The 22,294-nt window shown below is 43.1% G+C and overlaps 1 protein-coding gene across 3 annotated transcripts in view; it reads right to left on the bottom strand.

The window, feature by feature from the left end:
• The window catches only part of CDC42BPB (CDC42 binding protein kinase beta), a 166,900-nt gene that overhangs the window by 67,577 nt on the left and 77,029 nt on the right, over nt 1-22,294 (bottom strand). For all 3 annotated transcript variants that reach the window (XM_019518528.1, XM_019518529.1, XM_019518530.1), the window contains exons 4-6: nt 15,960-16,043; nt 11,829-11,924; nt 5,303-5,451 (exon numbers count right to left, since the gene is read on the bottom strand). In XM_019518528.1, the coding sequence (XP_019374073.1) occupies nt 5,303-5,451; nt 11,829-11,924; nt 15,960-16,043 (329 nt within the window). The remainder of the gene's footprint in view (nt 1-5,302; nt 5,452-11,828; nt 11,925-15,959; nt 16,044-22,294) is intronic.

Below are 22,294 nucleotides of genomic sequence, written 5' to 3'. Positions count from 1 at the left end.
GGGGGGGGGGGGGGGTGTTAAGGGGGAAAAGAAAAAAAATTCTGCAGGAAAAAGGGCACCCAGACTTGCATTGCTTTCCTCCCTTTCTCTGACCACTGAAATCCTGGGTCAGTTTTACAACGTGCTTAGAAGATTCTTGGATACATAATGGGACTTATTATGTTAATCAAACTTAAAAATATATATTTTAAATATATTCTACATTGCCATGTATAATGGAAACTACATATTGATTTAAAAAGTGATCACTAATTTAAAAAAAAAGTGATTGTTGATTAAAAGCAGCTTTACTGCTGTACATTATTTCCACTGGTATTCCATGGCTTAACATCAAATTTAAACTACAATATCTCAATGAACAAAAGCCCCTGAATCTGCCTGTGGATGGCCCTTAAAAAGGATCAAAATAATTTACTTACATGTAGTAACTGCTTTTTTTAAAATTTAATATTTTGGGGAGCAAACAGTACACAGTTCTGAAGTTTTTAGTTGTCAATAGCAAATGCTCATAGGCAATGATTAGCAAATGTGCTCTGAGCATGGATGGATCCTGGATTTCTTAAAGGGGGCTGTGGGAGCAGTGCCCTGCACTGCAGGAGTGGCTGTACCCCAATCCCAGGACAGGCAGTGTGCATCACAGGAGCAGCAGTAGGGACTTCAAGTTCTTGAGCAGGTAGGAATCTTCCCTCCCCTTCCAAGCTAAGCAGCACATCCCCTCCCCAACTTTCCATTCTCTCCACACCACCCCCGCCTCCTGTGCTTCTGTTGCCCCCAGCTGACCTGGAGAGGGGAGGGGGCCCTGCAGGTGAAGCTAGGCCCAGCCAGAGCAGCAGTGACAGCAGGGGCTCCCTTCCCCTGTGCCAGCAGTGTAACAATGCAGCTAGATGCCTGGGGCAGCTGCTGCACATGAGGGCAGTGGCGATTTTCCAATTGTCAATGCTTCCACAATTGCACAGCTGCAGCAAATACCATTTTTTCTGCCCCTCTGGCCTCCTTTAACACCCTAGACAGATGCTCCTGTTGCCCCACCCTAGGTACGCCACCGTCCTGTGCCTGCTCTTGGGCTAGCCGGGAACACTGGAAGATGGGGCAGGGTAGAGGGTCCTGCCTGCTGTTGCCACTGAGCCCAGCTCTATGTGGAGCACAGCTGGAGCAGGCAGAAGTGGTTCTGGAGCCCCCTTGATTTGCTGGGCAGCCAGGAAGGGTGAGGGAAGGAGGAGGAGAGGGGATATGCTGCTGAGCATGGAGGGGAGGGAAGGGGGAAAATTCTTATTTGCTTTGGGAACTGTAAAAAAGTCCCTGGGTGCTTCCCCTCTGTAGTCATTGACTGAAAGGGAGATGCATGCATGCTATTGCACCCCCTCCAGATCTATCCCTGTCTCTGAAACTCTGTTAGGCTTCTGCATGCATTTCATCAACTTTTTAATTATATAGTTCCATAGCATGCCATGCTCTGCAGTCTTATATTAACCCAATTAATGTCATTTGGTCAAAAACAATTAAACTGGTGTTCACGTGTACAATGCCACGTCCCCATATATTTCCAGTTGACTCTTGCTAACTTGCATACACTTGTTTTTTGTAAAAAAAAAAAAAAAAAGGTCTGCCCCCTCATTTGCCAGCCAAGAGGAGTTAGTAGTATAAAAACTTATTACTGCAATTTCATTACGATAAAAATGTTACAGTTTATTAGACCAAGTTTTGAAACTAACTTGCAATTGTCAAGTTAAATCAAGCACCTTAAGCAAGTTATTTTATCAAGCACTAATATAGTAAGCCACGTTTGCTAGTTCTGAAAATTAGATCATCTATCAAGGCCTCCCAGTCAACTGTATGAATTAGTAATGCTCTATTTGCACATTTGGGTCTAAGTAATTATATAGCTTATGGTATAAATTTCAACCTGACACACATTATATAAAACTATAATTTATGCTTCATGAGTGGGTGTCACCAAGCCTAATGGTACTCCAAAGGAGCAGAGCAGAAAGCCTATGGGTGCTATGAACAGGGACACTTTTTTTTTAAACCACTAAGGTGAACAGGCTCAGACTAGATAATTAAAAAAAAATGAGCTTAATATCTGGAAAACATGGCTGACAGACAGCTCTAGGGACTGGAGTGCTCTAATGGCAGGAAACAGCATGCAACAAGTAACAGCTTGTAGACAGCAAAGAGATGGGTTCCAAGAACACAAATCACCAAATACCAGGAGACTAGCTCAACTTGTTTTTGTTTTTTTTTCAGACTCTGATTCAGAGCACTTAAATATGTGTTTACATTCAAAGTATGTGTTTGTACTTAGTTTTTCTTCAATATAAGTTAAGCACAAGCTGAAGTGTTTTGTTCACTGGGTTCCCAATCCTTGGTTCCTCTGTTTAAACTGCCAGACAGGGTGTCAACTGAGTTGGTAGTATGTCAGGCACATATCAATCTACCAGGAAGAGAAGAACTCATTTGCAGAGACTAAACCACCAAAAGGCAGCAGCTTTCAGTTGTACCAACCCAGGCTTGCTCTGGGTACGTGATCTAGGGGCAAGAGGTTTCTGCTCCTATTCTTAAACTATCCGGTACCATGCATTAGAACTCTTCAGATTCTTTCCTATCACTATCTACTTTTTATCTAGTACTTTTTATCTATAAATCTCAAAATGCTGTATAAAGGAGCTTAGCATCAGCATTGCCTCTAAGCTGTGTGGTGTGCACGGCCGTGCAGGCGCGCCTGGCAGCGCGGCATGAGCGCGCCTGCATGGCCACACACGCCATGCAGCTTAGAGGGAATGCTGCTCAGTATCTTTATCCCCAATTCATACACAGGGAAACAGTGAAGCATGTGAGCTCACCCAAGGGTTGCCCTACAGATCAATGCCAGTGACTGGAAAATAAGATCTCCCAAGATCCAGGTCTTTCATATTTCTGTGACCAACTACCTTTCTACCCTCTGACAACTGACAAAAAACACTGCAGCCTCAAATGCTTCATAAATTAAATTGTGTGTGTGTACAGAAGACTCAAAGTACAAAATATGCAAAACATTTCCAAAACTTCCCTGTACTAATGCATTTGCTTTTTAATTATGGACATTCATTTGTGAAGTATGAAAAGCAGGCTTCCCGGGAAATTGTCATGTGATCAGGATTCTTACCGCACTGAACAAAACATTTATTACACACCTCTTCCGTATACTCCTGTTTACTAAAGGTTTTTTTGGAACTCATATTTCTAGGGGTAACCCAACAATAAGGAAGTGTACAAAGTGTACTTTGGCTTCCTGACTAATTTCCTCTCACACTCTGAGAGGAAGGAAAGTTATTTTCTTAACTGTTTCAGAACATGAACTAGACTGATGTTCTAACTTAACTGCTACATAAGTATAGTAAGTCAGTGAAACATGTACCTGTTTCATTCCTGTGTGCAAAAAACAGAAGTCAGCAATACTGTAGCAAACATTTACTAGTTGGTATAGAGTGGCCACCTTTTTTGGCAGGCATGCCACAAATTAACCCCGCGCCCTCCCCAAGTGCCACTCTGAGCCCCTTCCCCTGCCCAACTGGCTTCTTTGCTTTCTGCTCCCTGCCCTGTGCTGCCTGCCTGATCACTGCTCTGCTTTCCTGCCCTATCTACTGCTGCGCTGCCTGACCCCTGCCCAGTCTGCTGTGTGGCACACACAAGCTGCCCATATCATCTGTGGCACACAGGTTGCAGGTTGGCCACCCTGATATAGATAAAGCAGACAGACAAATACACTCATCAGAGTAAATAAAGAGGTCTAATGTAGATTTTTCCCCTTGCATAATAGGCATACCAAACTTAGCAAGTCCCATCTTGGATGCTTTGATAATTTTGCCCCAGTTTTCTAGCTGGCTTCAAGCAAGGCCTAGAGCAGGGGTCAGTAACCCCCAACATGCGTGCCGAGCATGGCACATGAGGCCATTTTGCTCGGCACGCCACAGTCAGTCCCGGCTCTGGGTAGCTACTGCCAGCGATGAAGCCCGGGCGGCTCCCAGCAGGGCTTGCAGTGTCCCAGCTGCCTGCTGGGAGCAGCCTGGGCTCCCGGCTGGCAGCAGCTACTCAGAGCCAGGGCAGGCTGCAGCCAGGAGGCTCCAAACAGCTGTTCCAGGCTCTGGCATCAGCTCCAGACCAGTGCGTGCATGTGTGCCTTGGAGCGCGTGGTGGGGGAGGAACCAGAGGCAGCGCAGCCCTGGTCTCTCCCCCACGCCCAGCACAGAGGTGATGGCAGGCTTCTGGAGCCCAGTGCAGCTGTTTGCAGCCAGCCCAGGCTCTGGGCAGCTGCAGCAAGCTGCAAACAACTGCGCTGGGCTCCACAGCTCCAGCACCAGCTCTGTGCTGGCAGCGACTGCACGGGCACCTCAGGGCAGACAGCAGGGCAGCGCAGCCTGCCCCAAGGTGCCCATGCAGTCACTGTCAGCACAGAGCTGATGCTGGAGCTGTGGAGCCCAGCGCAGCTGTTTGCAGCCTGCCTGTTGCTTGCTGCATCTGCCCAGAGCCCGGGCTGGCTGCAAACTGCTGCGCTGGGCTCCAGAAACCTGCCATCACCTCTGTGCTGGGAGTGGGGGAGTGTCCAGGGCTGTGCTGCCTCCGGTTCCTCCCCCCCACCCGATCCGAAGCACACGTGCACGCATTGGTGTGGAGCTGATGCTGGAGCCCGGAACAGCTGTTTGGAGCCTCCTGGCTGCAGCAGGCCCTGGCTCTGGGTAGCTGTTGCCAGCAGGCAGCTAGGATGCTGCAAGCCCTGCTGGGAGCAGCCTGGGCTCCAGCAGCTACCCAGACCCAAAGTGAAACAAGGTGGGGGAGGTACTGGCAGCCACAGAGCCTGGGCTGGGTGGCAGGGGCTTTGGGTGGGGGGCAAGAGGCAGCAGGGCATCCTGCCATGTACCCTTTGCCCTCATTTTGTTTTTCTGCCATGTTAGCACTCCAGCACCTTCCAAGGTAGGCACTGTGGTGTTTTTCAGCACTCCGGCCAAAAAATGTTGCCTACCCCTGGCCTAGAGCCATTAAGTGAAATGTCCAAGGGAACAATAAATTAAAAGGCTTGGTTTATATTTCATTAAAATCCATATAATTCCAGGCTTCTGTTAGGCCAACTATTTTTAATAACTGACCAATTTTAAAGGTAGTGAAATATTATCAATGTATTGAAATATAATGATGTAGCAAGCTGAAGGCTTAATACAAGTACAGTTGGAAAATGGCCCTAATAACTTGTCTCAAACACATCAGCATTATCATGATGCTTTTCAAATTGTACATGTGTCTTCCCTTAAAGGAACAGCTGTTTTACCTGTGCACATAATGTAGCTCATGTATGGAATGTATAGCAAGCACCATTTCACCAATGTAGAACCTGGCCATATCTTCTGGAAGTCTGTCTTCAAACTTACTGAGAAGTGTCAGCAAATCACCACCCACATAGTAGTCCATTACTAAGTACTAAAAAACAAACAACAACAAAAAGATCAGTGGAACACTGGGGTACAAGTTCATAAACAGATGATAAATAAAATCTAGTGGCTCACTGCTGAACAAGAGATCAAGAGGCAGCAGAAATGGATAACAGTTTTATGTACCCATTAATCATAGTTGAAAACTTAGTAGAAAATATTTCTGATTTTCCTTAATACAATCAGACTAAAGTTACAACTGACAGCACTTTAAAGCCATCTCAAATTTAGTTACTGAAATACAACAGAAATTATACACAAAGGAGAACTATGACAGTGATTCAGGACCAGCCAGTTTAGCTGAAAAGAAGCAACATAAAAAAACCCAGTTTCTTTCAGAGGGAGTCTTACCAAAATCTTATCTAGATTAAGAGCTATTGATTTGTGAGGATTTCTAATATCACAGAAGAGAGGAAATCATTTTGTAACAGAGGTGCACTCATATCGGACTGGCACCAATAGAGGTCACATATCGGATTGGCACCGATGACAGAAAAATGAACATTATTGGCAATTGGCTTTTTTTTGGCCGATGTCACTAACAAATCCCATGTGCATGTGTGCAGCTGCAGCTTGCACATGACCAGAAATGCAGCTGGACAGCTTGGACAGCAGCGGCTTTCTGTTAAGTCTTTGGGAGGGAGGGGCATGGGGGGAGGAAGGGGAGTGGCAACTGAGGCCCCCACGGTGAGGGAGGTCGTAGGGCAGGAGCAAGGGTAGGCACTTACCAACAGGACTGGGAATATGACCCTGGGGCCAGGAGCAGGACAGAGCCATGGGCAACTCCCTGCCGCTGCGCGCACCCCTGGGGAGGCATGGGAAGCACGTGCCTCCCTAGATCTGTGCAGAAATGGAGCCAGGCAAACTCTTTACAACTGTACTGGTTGAGGTTACATGACATGGCATTACCAGGCTGATAAGTAACGTCAGTAGAAAAATGTCAAGTAATAAATAATGCATCAGCAGGAAATTCACACACTCCAAGAGTAAGAGGGGCAGAAAGGAAGTTCAGACTCCATTCCTGCCCAGCTGTAGGCTTCTCTACCGAAAGAGCTCATGGGCATATTTGATATGGATAAGACAAAGAAAAAGAACTTATAATCACAGTTTGTTGCATGCACATGTACACAGCACAGAAAAGATTTTTTTTTTTTAAGTGTTTTTCTGGCACTGCCTAACTGAACAGGAATTCAACCCATGACCAGTGACAAATGCATACGTTTCCTATTACTAATACTGAGACACTCTTTCACATTTCCTCCCATTCTGTGACAAAGCTTTAAGAACAATCTTGGTAAAAATCTACTTTATAGAATAAGCAAAGCAAATCCTTCATTTTATTGCAGATGGAAGCAAGCTCATCTCCAGCATCACTCAAGGAAAGTAAAATTAAACCAACAGAACCCTAAAATACAAGAGAAGGCAAAGAATGCTGCCTGCTTATTTTTACTCAAATTTTTGCTAAAGAGAAACTATGTAAAGGATAGGGTGAAAGAGGCATAGTTCACTGATCTCCACACAGTTCTACGTGTAGCTTTCCTTACACCTAGGGTGAGTTTATTTATTATAATATCAATCAATGTGCTGCAATTGTACATTCTGGAATTTCTAATATGCATTAGGAATGCTGCATGAGACAAATATGAACTCAAGCAGAAGCGAGGTGTTATGCAACCTCAAATCAGACCCAAGACAGATAGTGGGACTTCTATTATAAGACCATACCTGAGGCTGGGTAAACAACAGGGGTGTGCAAAGCAGGCCATATTTAATTCGGATTTGGATACGGCCCAAATCAGAGACAGTGATTTGATTCGTTGATTTGGATCACTGTCCCTGATTTGATTAGTTTGAATCCGAATCTGAAGATTCGATGCCGATTCAGAGAATCAGCGATTAGGAGAGATATGGCTTTACAAACTTTTTCTACAAACCTTGAGGTAGCAGGTGCAGCCTGTGATCGCTGCACTGCTGGGGTGCATGGAGCATCTCACAGGAGTGTGGGGGGCCCTCCATGTGCTTGGTGGCAAACCCGGAAGTGGACTGGAAGTGCACTTCCAGGTCTGCTGCTAAGCGTGCTGGGGAGCCCCCTGCACTTGTGGGACACTCCATGCAGCCCAGCATCACAGCACTCACGAGCCCCTGCTTCCTAGGGGTACGTAGAAAAAACATTTAAAGCTGTGTCTGTGTCCAAATCTCTGAATCGATTCAGATGGTTCCGAGAGATTAAAGAGTCCTCTGATTCGATTCAGAGATTCAGCCACTGAATTGGGCCGAATGTCCACTGAATTGAATCAGGGACTGAAGCTTCGCTCAGCCCCAGTAAACAACATAAGCTTACAAAAATCACTGATTAGAAAATAAACAAAGCTCAGAATGCCACCAAATTGCATCTTGGTATCTGTCAACTATCTCTGTGTTCATTTATGAAATTGTGTCATTCCTACACTGTGTAGGTGATGTCCTCCTCTCCACAAGACTTGAGTCCCTGCACGGGGGAGCTACAGAGAAAGGTACTAGACCACATGAATATACATCTTGGAGCAGCTCTTTCCTGAGAAACACCCATTCAGCACATGAAACCAATGAGAATAGTACCAAGAACCTGTGAAAACCTTCAGCAGAGGGAACCACCCAAGAGACACCCTCATGTCATTCCTCTCAGATTCTTTTCCCAGATGGCAGGAACCGAAGAGAAAGGGCTTTTTGCAATACAGTTTTTCCTCTGAGAAGCTTCGATGGACATGAATTAGGAGGGGCCTCATAATTCTTTGAATTTTGTTTTCATTAAAACCTATTAGAACCTTGTTTTTTTCCAACACTGCTCCAGGTACGACTCTGCAGTCATGGAAGTTGCAGCAATGCAATACGTAGGCAACCAGCATGGACAGTCAGTTCATACAAGACATGAGTGAAAAGAGCTACAGTAATCTGAATGTCTTAATTCCTACAGCAAGTTAGGGAGCTACTGGGAAAAGCTTCCTATTTTAAAGGTATGTGAAAACTTCACTTACTAGCACACTCTTTCACATTTCATGAAGTATATGCAAACAGATAGTTGCACTTAAAGTTAAATGTACTATTGGAAGATTAGATCAGTGTAAACAAGAAATAAAAACTCTTAAAACCCAAGGTCACTGCTGATTAAAATAAGATGGCTGTTTTTGTCGAGAGAGTAATATTCTGTCCTATATTTATTTCACTGATTATTAAAAGAATATACTGTAGTGAATGGTAGTCTTACTAAACTCCACTCCTCTCATTACCAGTAGAGTCTCCAGTTAGTGCAAAACTGAAAAGCATAATACCTATAGTTTAAATAATTTTGGTGTAGCACTACAGCTGATCTAAAAGAATATATATCTAAGCATGGGGTAGGCAACCACCTCCAGCTGCAAGCTGGAATGACCCACCACAGGTCAGAGACGGGGCTGGGTGGGCTCTAGGACATGCCTACTGCCAATGCTCATCCTCACGAAGGCATGGGGAAAGTGCCTGCTACTGGTGGCCCCCACTGGTGAATACTGCTGCAGACCTGCATCCCTGCACCAGATCCAATGGTTCAGTAGGCTGTAGGCTGCTGACCCCTAACCTAACTGGCACATTTTTTTCCTTTTTTAGCAGCATCTTGTGCCCTTGTCTCTTTCTTCTACATACAGTATTTTCTTTCTTGCGGTCCTTCCCCAGTATCTAAGTAAATTTTTGCCTACAAAAGCTCATACCTCTCTAAACCAGCTGATCTAAGGTGTCAACCTGCCTTCTGCCCATCTTCAGGCTAGCACAGCAAGCCACCTGTCTGTCATGTCCTCATTTCACAAGGTAAAAAAAAATTCAACATTTTAAATTTCTCGATCATTAAAGACTGCTGCTAATTAGTAAGACTAACATTTCATCTTTTCTAGAGCTAAATGCCTCCCTTGGAGATGAATTGAAGACACCGATTTAGAATGAGTAGTAGCTAGCAGTTGTCCTTAGTGATTTTATAAATATATTAAAAATAAAATATTTCACTTATGTCATAATACGTCTTGGGAATTAAATCATTCAGAAGGGTTTTTTTTTGTTTTTTTTTTTGCGGTTCTTCAGTTTGTATGTAGTTCATAAACTATCACATAATATTTAATTTACCACATATCCAATAAAGTAATATAAAAAGTGTGGAGGCAGCGGGAGGTAAGGAAGGGAATATATTTTTAAAATGCCATAAAATAATATACATTAAAAAAATTAAAAGTAACGATAATGAATAGATCCTATTTTTGTTTTGTTTAGTGGTTTGTTTTCAAACTCAAATATTCATCTAATTATATTGTAGGTGAATTCTGAAATTTCAGTTAAAATATTTTTTAAATAAAAACATTATTTCTCTAGAATCTGTTTTGCCCAAATTGACAAAAATTCTTTACTTAGTTTTGCAAAAAGTGTTGCAAAAAGTCTTTTCCATGAATCCACAAAGAACCACTTGAAAGAAAAGTTTCTGACCAATTCTAATAAAGTCTGACCTCATGGACCTTAGCCTATACTAGAAAAACTAGTTGCTGTATAACAGCAACTGTCAACAATGGCACAGCTGTCTGGTGCCAGCAACAGCTTGTTTAGACAAAGGCTCAAGAACAAGAACACGTATTACTGTCAGAAGAACCTGCTCTGAACAGTTTTTCATGAAATGATAGCAGAAATGTCTGGCCCACATCTAAACGAGTATATTGCTGCTCATTGTTACGTTACCATGCAAGTTTTCTCATGTCACTACACCCTCTAAAGCAACACAGTAGAATATTTCATGATAGTATGCTTCCTTGTGATTGCTTCAGGCTTACCCAGAAAGGCAAATTCTAGATGAATATTTGAGTCTGAAAACAAACCACCAAACCAAACAAAAACAAGTATGAAAAAGCTTCAGCTGAGAGAAGTGGCATGGGAGGTGGTCTGAAAGGCATAAGTCTAATTTTCATCAACTAAAAGTACAGTTGAACTTGTAAGAAAAATCTGTTTCTGTCACAGACATGGTTACCTGTTACATAGTGCACTTCCCTGCATATAGTACTCCTATATATACACTATGTGCACCTTGTTTTCAGAAGGCGGTTTGAAAAAAAAAAAATGTCTGAACAACAGATAGAGTAGCAGCAGCTAGGGAGCTGAGGCCATGGGCCATGGGGTCCAACTGTGAATCAACCCTGCACAAGGCCATATCATCCAGCTGTGGGGATCCCCATTTCTTACATATAATGTGCACCCCAATTGCCGCTAACTGGTTCTGGGGAGAAAGGTGCAGGTTAATCATTTTTATTTCTCTCTCTCATGTTAATGCCATCATATTGTTTGGATATATCTAGAGAGTGTGTGTGTGCGCGTGCGCATGCACATGTCATACACACAAAATCTAGATCTGCTTTTTTTCTACTCTTATTACAGTAGTATATTTCTATTTATAATCTGTTATGTTACTTTTTTAAGGCACTATAAATTTGAAAGATCCACCCCTGGTGTCATGTAATATTGCCTTTAATTTTAATAACGGTAGCAAAAAAGCATGTCTAGATCATCAGGCAGTCCCTTCCAGTCTACTGAGGTTCACCGGAGTCAAAACAATTCCTGATGGTCAGAACAGTATAAGTTAGACAAAGCAGTAGTCATGAATGTAGTAAATGTAATAAATAGCTACTATGTAATACATAGCTGTTTTTTTAAACATGACAGCTCTATACTTTTTGACTTAAAAAAAATCAAGTGAAAACCTGCAAATGCCACTTACTTGAATAATGGTTTATAGAAAACATACTGTGATTTTATAATACAGAATCTTCATTAAGAATGATTAAATGCACTTTTCCAGATCTTACAAGTATTAAAATTAAGTATTTCAGATAAAATACATTCTACCACTGTCATCTGTTTGAAGTAACCTCTCACGTACAATAAGAAGTTGTAAAGAAAACCTTTGTTCAAAGACAATTGGGCATTTTAAGCACTACAGTTCAGTAAAATCTTTTAAAACCCCCAACAACAGTGATTCAGTGAGGGTTTCTTTGGAGGTAAAGAATATATCAAATCAAATACTATTCAAATTTTAATTTTGTGACTAACTTATGACAAATATATCCATGATGACAGATTAACCTATCTGAGGTGATATACAGGCTAATATACATAGTGTACTTTATTTAGAGCCACATGAAACTTCTCTCACTATCCCAGAATTATTATATTCAGTCCTTTTTTGCATTCCCTTTAAGGGAAGAACAGTGGTGAAATCTTGCAGCAAGAAAAGAAGAAAACTGATTTAGTGCACCAATATCCTCAAGCTTATCAGGAAAAGAATAATGACATAAAGCTTTGTTTTTACTCGCAAATCAAACATACCAGATAGTTCTCATCTTGAAAGGCATAGTGCAATGTAGTAATCCACTGACAGTCTCCATTCACCAAAACATTTCTCTCTTCTCGGAAACAAGCTGTCTAAAAGAAAGGAAAAAAGGCATCATTAGAATCCATCAGTCTCTGCAGGATGCATATATATGCATGTTTTATAGGATTATTTAAAATTTCTGAACAGAGGTCTCTATTCATTGGAATTTAGTCTGCACGAGTGGCAAGGCAGTGAATCTCTGCAGGCTTCTGTAGTTAGGCATCCAGTCATCTTAAGCCTGGCCAATGTCCTTTTTAAAGCAAATTAACTTGAGTCACTGAACTCTTCTGTTCCCCAATGTACTTTGAAAAAATATGCTTATATCCCATTGCAATCTGTAGCAAAATTACAATGGCAGGAGAGTTGAGCTTATCCTTCTTGCACAGGATCTGTGTGAAAAAAGTAGCTATACAACAGCAACTTACCATGCTAGTTTCTCATAATGCCTTCAAGAGAACCTCCCGATATAAAATAGCACAGGGAAGCAGTGAAAACCTGCTGTTCCCCACAACGTCTAGCACATTTCTAAGAATTAAAATTCATTTAAGATTTTATTTTTACTAGCCATCTTGGATCAAAACATCAATTACAATTGTGTCCTTGTGATTCTTCCACTAATATTAGGTTTAGACTGCAATTATGGCTATGCTATTACATTTGTATAGTGTTTTGCAGTCTCAGTTTTCATTTAAAAAAATCTGGGAATTTTTCAGGGTTCATCTTCAAAACACAGAAACTGGGACACAAATCAGGATAAAAAGGAAGAAAAAGACAAAAATCAGTTTAAAAATCAGGGGGGAAAAAATCGACAGTGAAGGAGGAGGGAGTAAGGCTGGGACTACGGAAGGGGCAGGGGGAGGGACACAGCGCAGCCTACTGGCCGCTCCCAGGGCTGCAGCAGGGAGCAAAGCAGGGGAGCTGTCAGGGGGTGCAGGTGCACTGTGCCAGCCTCTGTTTGGGGGTGCGGGCACCTGGATTAGTGGCAGAAAGCACATGGCGCTGTGTCCTGCCTTTCTTCCCTGGCTGCATTTGTGCCCCTTCACCCTGCTGAAGCAGCCTGCTGCCAGGCTGCCCTGGTATTTGCAGGGGAGTGGCAGGCAGCTGGATAGGGGCTTAGAGGGGTGGACCCGACCCTGGCACCAGCACCTCCCGCCCCGCCTGGGGTCATAGCCGGGAATCCCACACCCACAGATAGCAGGTCCAGCCCCACAGGTCTGTGTGGAGCGGCTGGGTGCAGTGCCTGCTGCAGGGAGTGGGGCCAGGCTCTCCTGCCTTCTGCCTCCCCCAACCCCCCAACAACAGGGCTTGCAGCTCCCAGTGCCTGGGGCAGGGCCGAAGCTGTTGGAGTACAGCTTGGACCTGCCTGCCCCGAGAGTGATCCCCATGGCCTGTCCCACCCACCTGGGCAGCAGCTCCAGACCCTTGTGTGGCACCCCCACTGCCCTCCATGCAGCTGCCACCACCGCCCCCCACGACATCCGGCTAGAAACCTATGCCTCAGGTAACCAGGACAGTGGCACTTTTTAGCTTACAAGCACCACCCATTTTTTCAATTCAAATCCCTGTTAACTGGCATGAGTGGGGAATGGACCATTCCCCACTCATGCCAGTTAACAGGGATTTGAACTGAAAAATGGGCCTAAATCAGTAAAAACTGAGTGACTTTGAAAAAAAAAATTGGTAAAAACTGAGAACGCGGAACACTACTTATGTATTTTCTTTATTTGCCTGGCACATCAAGAAATGCTTGGTCTCTAGAGAAGAAGTTTACTCTAGGTGAGGATTTATTTATCCAAGAAGATACGCACATCTCAGCACACCTGAATCTTACACTTTACCACTGTCAGTTTAGGATTTTGTGCTAGCAAGTCTTAACTTGTGATTCCCAATAGAATGAATGCGCTGTAGCCGTATCAGCATGCCAAATAGCTATTTATGCTACAGGAAGTCAATATGTCTTAGCATTAATAACCACTCATTTTTAAGTGTTTATTGGCATTTCTACATGTGCTGTGAATCAGAATGTTATTTATGCAAGTACTATTCCTTTTAACACTTACTGAACGAGACAATGGACTAGTTATGCAGAAGTCACTCTGCATCATAGTGATTCTGTCTGGTTTTAAGATCTATAAATACATGGCTATTGTCTCAGCTTCCACAGTTAGTTATATCCATATCTTAACATGCACATAAGAAACCTCTTTAGTAACCATGATAAATAAGCCCACTTATTTGAAATAAGATGGGGACAATGTGAACAGTCCTAAATCTGTCCCTAATGAACAATGGTGAAAGTTGTTATACTGCATCTACATAAGTGGCATGACTAATTTTGACTGGAAACACATTTACAGGTACTAGTTGGAGGTTGATAAATCAAGCTCCACAGTAGTTTGCTCATTTTATGCTGCCTTGTTCCTCTTACAGTTAATATAAGAACATATATTACTCTAATGCACTATTGTTATGCTTAATGAATTATACAATATTTCTTGTTGCAAAACAGTGAGCATTAACCAGCCCAACACATTCACTTGAGCCTCCTGATAAATCGGATAAAGTGCCTGACATCTGTTTTTCAGGAGAGAGTAAACCAGTTAAGAGGCTGCTGGGTGCTCAAAGCTTTTATTTTAAAAGCAAAGAGCTTGCAACACATGAAAATAAAAGCCTGATAGACGTTTCATAGACCAGACAGAGATTTTTTGGGAAACTGGATCAGGCAAATGGGCCAAAAGAGGAAAATTTTAAGTGAAAAAATACCCTATTGTCCTCATTGCTGCATTTCTTAAGAAGGGGACAAAAAAAAAATCGTTAAGCAGAGAATGCGACTGGAATGACAGCAGTTTGCCCTGGAGAGGAATATGGAGCAGAAAGAATTAGGGGCGGGGGAGAAGGTCAGAGAAAATAGTGATGCAGGTATTTTTCCTGAGCCAAGTCCTGCAGTTACTATGCAAGTGTTAACCTAGTATAGACTGGTTCCCTCAACCCTATGTGGTTACATGAGTTGCATTTAACTTTACATATCTATAACACAGGTTACCATAACTTCAGTCTAGAGAAAAGACAACTGATGGAGAGGGGCTTTTTACTGTGGCCATAGGGTAGAGACAAGAAGCAACTGACTCAAGCTGCAGCAGAGGAAAGTTATGTTGGAGATTAGGAGGAACTTGCTGATTCTGAGAGTGATCAAGTATTGGAACAGGCTGCCTAGAGAACTGTAACATTTCCATTCTTGGAATTTTTCAAGAGCAGGTTAGAAAGACACTTGGCTGGGACGGTTTAGTCAGAGATGGTCCCGCCTTGAGCAGGGGGCTGGACTAGATGACCTCACGAGATCCCTTCCAGCCCTACTTTCCTATGGTCCTGTGATTTAAGATTTTGCCATTCCAGACATACGTGACACAAGTACCCTTTTGGAAAGCCCCTTTCAGAATGATTTTAAACTGCTTCAATTTCAGTTTGTACACTGCCCATTACAATTTTTGGAAACACATGACTACCCTCTAAAAAAAAAAACAAAAAAACAGTAAGCCTCTCAGGTGATCAGTTTTACCTTGCCAGGTTCACTTCAATTTATTCCAGACCCTAAAAGTCTGGCGTTCCCAACATTTTTAGGTACCATCTCTGCCAACTAGACAAATGCAGCTTAAAACAGAACACTTCCCAAATACTTGCTTTTCAAATGTAAGGAAAAGTCCTTCACTTTCAATTTTTTTTAACATGTGGTTCTAAATGTCATAGCAACAGAAATCTGATGCTTCCACCTAGTCTTTAACTTGTCTTTACTGTAAACAAAAATCTGGCCAATAAATTCTGGGTAAAAACTAGGGCAGACTGTCTGGTGAACAAATACACAGCGAGGCTGAGAACAACAGATGCCTGAAAGGGACTGTCAGAGTTGATTGCATTAAAGCAGGGTTGGGGGTTTTTGTTTGTTTGTTTTTTTAAATGAAGCCCCTATCCTCATGAAATAATTCTTTTTAAATCTGGAAGAGTTTCAATGTAATTTCCCCTAATGTTGTTTATAAAAATTCTCTGTTTTAGGGGAAAACTCCTCCCCTCCCCAAACCCACAGTACTTACCTCTGCTCTTTTAAGCATTTCCCATTTATTGAGAATTTTCATGGCATAAATGCGCTCTGTGCACTTCATTTTAACAACTGCAACCTGTAATAATAAATTAAATGTGTTTAATCAAAGAAAAAATAGTAATAGTTATTCAAATGCAAGATAAATGGAAGCATGATTTTTAAGGAGTAAATAGTCAATAACGTTAACTGAGCTTATCACTTACCACTCAATGTCTTTGCTTTATTTTCCCCCTCATTACTACATGATACATAGTACCCCCATGTGTGGTCAACTCTTCACAATCAAATAGATGGGGGATGGTACAAGAGAAATATGAAGCCTTTCATATGAAGATGTGCAGTAAAGCTACATTGTTTGTCAGGAACAAGCAATGTTTGTATATCATGCCCTCAGCCAGTACAAGATCATTTAAAAGGGCAGCCACAGAAAACAAGAAAAGCTGCTATCCAAACTAAAAACAAAGTCTCCAGAGAGAAATATGCTGCTATAGCCAGAAACCTCAAAAGATAGATATCTGCATGTGATAAACCTTACAATGCTGCACACTGCTCTATAAAAACTGAAACAGCAATTGTAAACTTGCTTACTATTTTAATTGCAGAATTGTACCCTGTATGCTATTCATCAAAGACTCATTCATAATATTCCATCTTGGGCCTGTCACTAGTACAGAAAAATCACATGCTAAGTTGTCTTTAAAGTGAAGGAATATAATTATGTTTGGGAAATACAAAGGCTACGTTGGAGGCAAGACTTCTCAAAAAAATTCAATTTCCTTCAGGCCAACAAGAATTCTTCCTAGATGGAGACTTCCACCTCTAACAAAATTCAAGAGTTAATTTTGGGGGGAAAGTTCCCATTTTGCTCTCAACCCCAATGTCTACTACAGGCAACCTTCTCTTCTTAAGTCTGCAGGTGAATTGCGTGGGTCACGCTGCTGCTGCTCACAGGTTTCATCGGTTTGAGACGCATAAAGGTGAACCACGACTGTCAGTTTTCACCACTGCCAACAGAGATCTTAACAGGAACACTAGAAACTTGGGAGAAAAATCTGGTTTGCTTAAAAAATACGTTATTATGAGCAGGAACGGCAATTAGGCACAGAGGTTATCTCAGAAAAAAAACGACTAGAAGATGAGGCTGGGCTAGTATAAGACAACAACACTTTTCATCACAAAACACAGAAGACTGAGGAAGGGAGAGCTGCAGACAAGCCCACCCTTCACAACCAGGAAGCTGCAGGCAGGGGGAGAAGAGAAGCTTTGCAGCCAGGACTCCTGAGAAGACTCCAGCCAAGAACCCTTCAAAAAGTCTAACTAAGAGCCTTTCAAAAAGTCCAGCAAAGTCACCTCAAAGAGGTCCTTGCAAATCAATGATTGCTATGTACAATATATTAATGTAGCTATATTACTCATCTATAATTGATCAAGTACAAAATTCTACGGTATTTTTGGTGAAAATAGGGTATTGGGCCTTAGTTCAGGAACCAATCCCCCATTTATAACATTGTTTCTTATGTGAAAATTCGTTCCGAGTTACAACGTTTCAACTTAAGACACGGTTTTCAGGAACCAACTGTGTTGTAAGTCTGAAGACTGCCTGTACAGTAGATGGTCCAATCCATTTTTTTAAAATCTGCTCATCAGGGCAAAGCCTCAAGCTAACAACTGTTTTAAGCACTGGTTTTAGATACAGACAAGCTCATTTCACCTGGCAGTAAAGAGTGAAATAAGTCCAACTCAACCTGTCATTGGTTGAATACCTCACCTGGACAAATGTTTAGACTAGAAATTAGGTGATACTGAAAGTGTTTATTAGCAAATATATATATATTCTAACACCTTTAAAAATATTTTAGCTGGTTACTGGCAACCATAAATGGACAGCCCCAAATCTTACCAGGGTCAGCTTACCCACTTAAGGGTATTAAGTCCTGTTTTCACTAGCATTAGGACAAAAAGAATAGCTAAAACAGTTTAATTAGTCTTGTGTTCCTGGAACTAAACCTCATTTTCACATCCTCTCCTAGTACATGGATAGGACTCTCTTTAGAAAACTGTTTAATTGAATCAATTTGCTGGATAGGGTTGAAGGGACAACATGGATTAAACTATAAGGAAAAAGTTTTGCAAAGCTGAAAGAGAGGTGAAACTGCCCATCCTTATATTTTTAATTCCTTTCACACTAAACATTCTTGAGGAAAAGGTAAGATCCAATCTGAAAGTGGCTACCTACTGCTGGAGAATTACAACCCTAGGACAAAATTTAGTTTTTCAAAGCCAGGCAGAAGTAGTAGCATGCGAGTCTCCAAGTATAAGCCTTTCATTCTTATACCTTGGACAAAATATCAAACATCTACTGAGTCACAACTTGTGCCAACTTGCGCCACATACAGATCCAAATATGTTCGATAGGTTTGAACTAGACTTTATCTGAACGCCTTGCATCTTTTAAACTCCTCTCAAAACTAATTGTGCAAGGTACTGTGGCGGATTTGTAAGGTTGCAGTGGTTTAAAAAAAAAAAAAAAGTTCAAGTCTGTTCCAAAAAGGTGAAAAAGGGCAGGAGGCAAAGCAATGTTACAACCTGGTATGCTGTTCAGAACAGGGAAAGAAGGCTGAAGGCAATGCAGTTTAAGGGCAATGAGTCCCTCACCCCTCTCAAACTCATGCCATGGTCCTATTACACATAGAAGCCACAAGGAATTTATTCAGCTCAGAATCCATGAGGAGGGAAAAAAGTGGAAACCATAGTGTCATGATAAACTCTGTGCTATTCATCTAAGAAAAGCATAGCTTCATATGGAGCACTGCTGACACTACTGAGACCATGACAGGAAAACTACCTGCTCCATTCCTTTTCTTATGCAATAGAACAATAAAAATTATCAGGCTTATGCACCTCACTATCAGGGATCCTGCTTTTCTCCGATTTAAAAAAAATCTCCAATTTTCAGATTAAAATAAAGTAACCCAAATCCACATTTTTCCGTGATTAAAATTAAACACCACTATATGTGTGTGCGCGCATATGCCTCATTTTAGATCATAGGAAAATGTGGATTTGGGTTACTTTTTTAAATCCAAAAATTGGGGATTTTTTTAAAATCGGAGAAACCAGGATCCCTGCTCATTATTTAGGACTTCTATCCACTCCCCATCCCTGCTGCATTGTTGGTACCCATCTCTTATAATTAACCAGGGTTTCAAACATTTTAACAGCTGTTGCCACCAATAAAAACAATATTATTAACCTATTTTAGGGTTCTGTTAAGCTTCTTTAAGCTCTAAAGGAATACTGCTGTAGTTATTTGGAAGATGTATGAATTATCGCCTTTGCTCCTCTCTCTCCTGCATGTCTAAAAATTCCATTAAAAGCTAACTGTACATAAAAACACACACATTTTGATAGAAAAGGAAACAGAGATCGATTCCACTATACCATGGGTGTCAAACTCATTTAGCTCTGGGGGGCCAGTCTGTGGGCTGGACTAGAACTAACCCACTGCAGCATGCCTGCAGCACTGGGTCCTACCTACATGCTGCATGTGCTAGTCCCCAAGATCTGCATGGGGTGTGTGCTGCCCATGGCACATGAGCTGGACTTAGTGCCGCAAGCAATAATGGGGGGCACTATGGGGTGCCATATACAACTGGTGCCCCAGACTCCCTGTGCTGCAAGCAGTACTGGGTCCAGTCTGTACACTGCAGGCAGCCCCAGGGGTTGGCTGGTCCTGCACATGGTGTGTGAGGCTGAACCACCGACGCGTACTGCACACAGCATAGAGGGTTAGCATGGGGCATGCACTCCATGCAGAGCCCTGATAACTGATCCTGTGCACTGGCTCCAGGTCCGGTGGGGTCCTGCAAGGAGTGCACACCCTATGCTGGGCCTGTTCTATGTGTTGCACATGCTGGCCCATGGACCCAGCAGTGCATGCGACACAGAGGGTCCAGGGAGCAGGTGGCATGCAGTGTCCCACACCAACCTCCTGTGCTGTCTATACAGCGTGGACTGGGCCAGTCCAGTGACACATGGGCTGGATCACACCTTCACGGGCTGGATCTGGACCACAGGCCACATGTTTCACACTTTTGTGCTGTAATGTAACTGACAAACGTTACTGTTAGTTGGAAAACTATATTCTAGACTAACAGTGAGAGAAGTCACTTAATGTCAGAGCTAGTAGACCATACACCAGTAGTTGGTACGATGTGAGGAAAAGCATCAAGGTTTATTTTTCTGAGGCCTTGCTGAGGCTCCCCCATACTGCTGCAGCTCCCTTTTTACATTAAGAGGTAAACTACACCATGAAAAAATCCTGCTGCTGAGCTTGGCTCTCACATTTTTCCATGTCTTCAAAGGTTAAAAAAACCAAAAACCCTATCTAACCACCCTAATAGAAGCACCTTATAGAACAATGTACAAGACTGGAGTTCATTACAACTCCTAGTCCTCATTTCCAGGGCATTACTACAGCAACTTAGTTTGCAACGAAGAGGGGACTTCCCTGTTAGGCTTCAAAAATTCTCTAAAGCAAGCCCCATTAATGCCAACATGCAATCATGAAAATGGAGAATCAGGTTTTCTGTACTATATGACAAGCAAATGTTTCAGAGGAGAATTTTCTACTGAACTATCAAATGATCTAGCTCAGCAGCGTCCAATTTTTTTGCCCTGCAGGGTAGGGCTTAGAAAACTGGCAGCAGGGAGGGGTGACAATGTTAACCGCCACCACTCCTTCACTACCCAATTTCCTGACCCATAGGGAGCCCTGTGGACTGGGTGACATGGCTCCACGGGCTAGCTTTGTTTCACAGACGTGGAGTGGCGTACCCCTGGTCTAGCTGAACTCTGCTGTTCTGCTGCTGGAAAGTGCAAGCAAAGAAAATTTCAGGCAGCTGGCACATCCCTGTTTCTTTTACCTCAACTATTGCAATACATGGCTATTCAAATATTGCATACTGAAGGCCGGGGAAAGGGGCCGCTCCGAGTGGAGAGGATGCTTCACCAGCATGCAGAGTGACAAGAGAAAGGGACGCCCAGGTAAGCAACAATGTCCTGGGAGTAGGGGGGAGGCACGTGCACCCCCAGAAGGCCTCAAGTGCCTCTACACCAATGCTTGTAGTATGGGGAGCAAGCAGGAGGAACTGTGCCTCCTGATTGCAAGTAAGAATCCAGACTTAGTAGGGCTCACAGAAACCTGGTGGGACCCCACCCACGACTGGGCAGTGGGCATTCAGGGATACACCCTATATAGAAGGGATAAGATAGAGAGGAAAGGCGGGGGGTTGTGCTCTATGTCAAAGAGCAACTCACATCATGAAGGATTAGCTTTGGGTTAGAGGAGGGTCAGGCAGAGACACTGTGAGTCAAACTACAAGGGGGGTGTGGCAAAAAGGACCTTACGGTGGGTGCCTACTACAGACCACCCAACCAGGGGGAAGAGCTGGACTGGGACTTCTCCAGTCAGCTTATGGAGGCGGTTAGGTCAAGGGATGTCATTGTCATGGGTGACCTAAACTACCCAGACATTTGCTGGGAGGAGCAGCCTGCCAGGTCTGACCACTCGTGTCGGTTCCTGGCTGTATTACAGGACCTTCACCTTTTCCAGGAGATGCACAGCCCCACTAGGGGTAATGCCTTGGTGGACCTGGTCCTGGTTCTGGCCACCAGGCATGACCTGGTGACGGGACTGCAGGTCCTTGACCACCTGGGCAATAGCGACCATCACCTGTTAGAATTCACTATCCAGTGCAGGGTGTCAAGGGCTTATAGCAAGACTAAAGCCCTTGACTTTAGAAGGGCCAACTTCAATGAGCTTCGGAGATTGGTGGGGAGGCACTGAAGGCCCAGAAGGTAGAGGAGATAGGAGTCCATGAGGGATGGTCGTACCTTAAAAGGACGATCCTCCAGGCCCAAAAAGTAACAGTCCCTGAGAGAAGCAAGGCGGGGGTAAGAGTGCTCAGAAACCCCTATGGCTTAGCAAGGGCATTCAGGAATGCCTGAGGACTAAAAGGGTGGCGTACAACCAGTGGAAGGGAGGAGCTATCACCAAGGAGGAGTACTCCTCCTCGGCCCATGAGCATAGGAGGGCTATTAGGAAGGCCAAGCCAGAGATGGAACTCAGGCTAGCGTCCAGGATTAAGGACAAAGAAAAGACCTTTTTCAAGTACACTGGGAGCAAGAAGAGGGCATCAGGCAATGTAGGGCCCCTGCAAGATTCAAATGGTAATTTTGTGGCTACACCAGATGAGAAAGACAATATTTTTAAAAGTTTCTTTGCCTCCGTTTTCCTGAACAGGGACGGAGACATCCCTCCTACCA

The sequence above is a fragment of the Gavialis gangeticus genome, unplaced genomic scaffold (genome assembly GCF_001723915.1).
Source record: "Gavialis gangeticus isolate Ggan-Ray unplaced genomic scaffold, GavGan_comp1, whole genome shotgun sequence".
Classification (NCBI taxonomy): domain Eukaryota; kingdom Metazoa; phylum Chordata; order Crocodylia; family Gavialidae; genus Gavialis; species Gavialis gangeticus.
The sequence above is the reverse complement of the archived record's forward strand: the minus strand, read 5'-3'. Positions and strand labels throughout refer to the sequence as shown.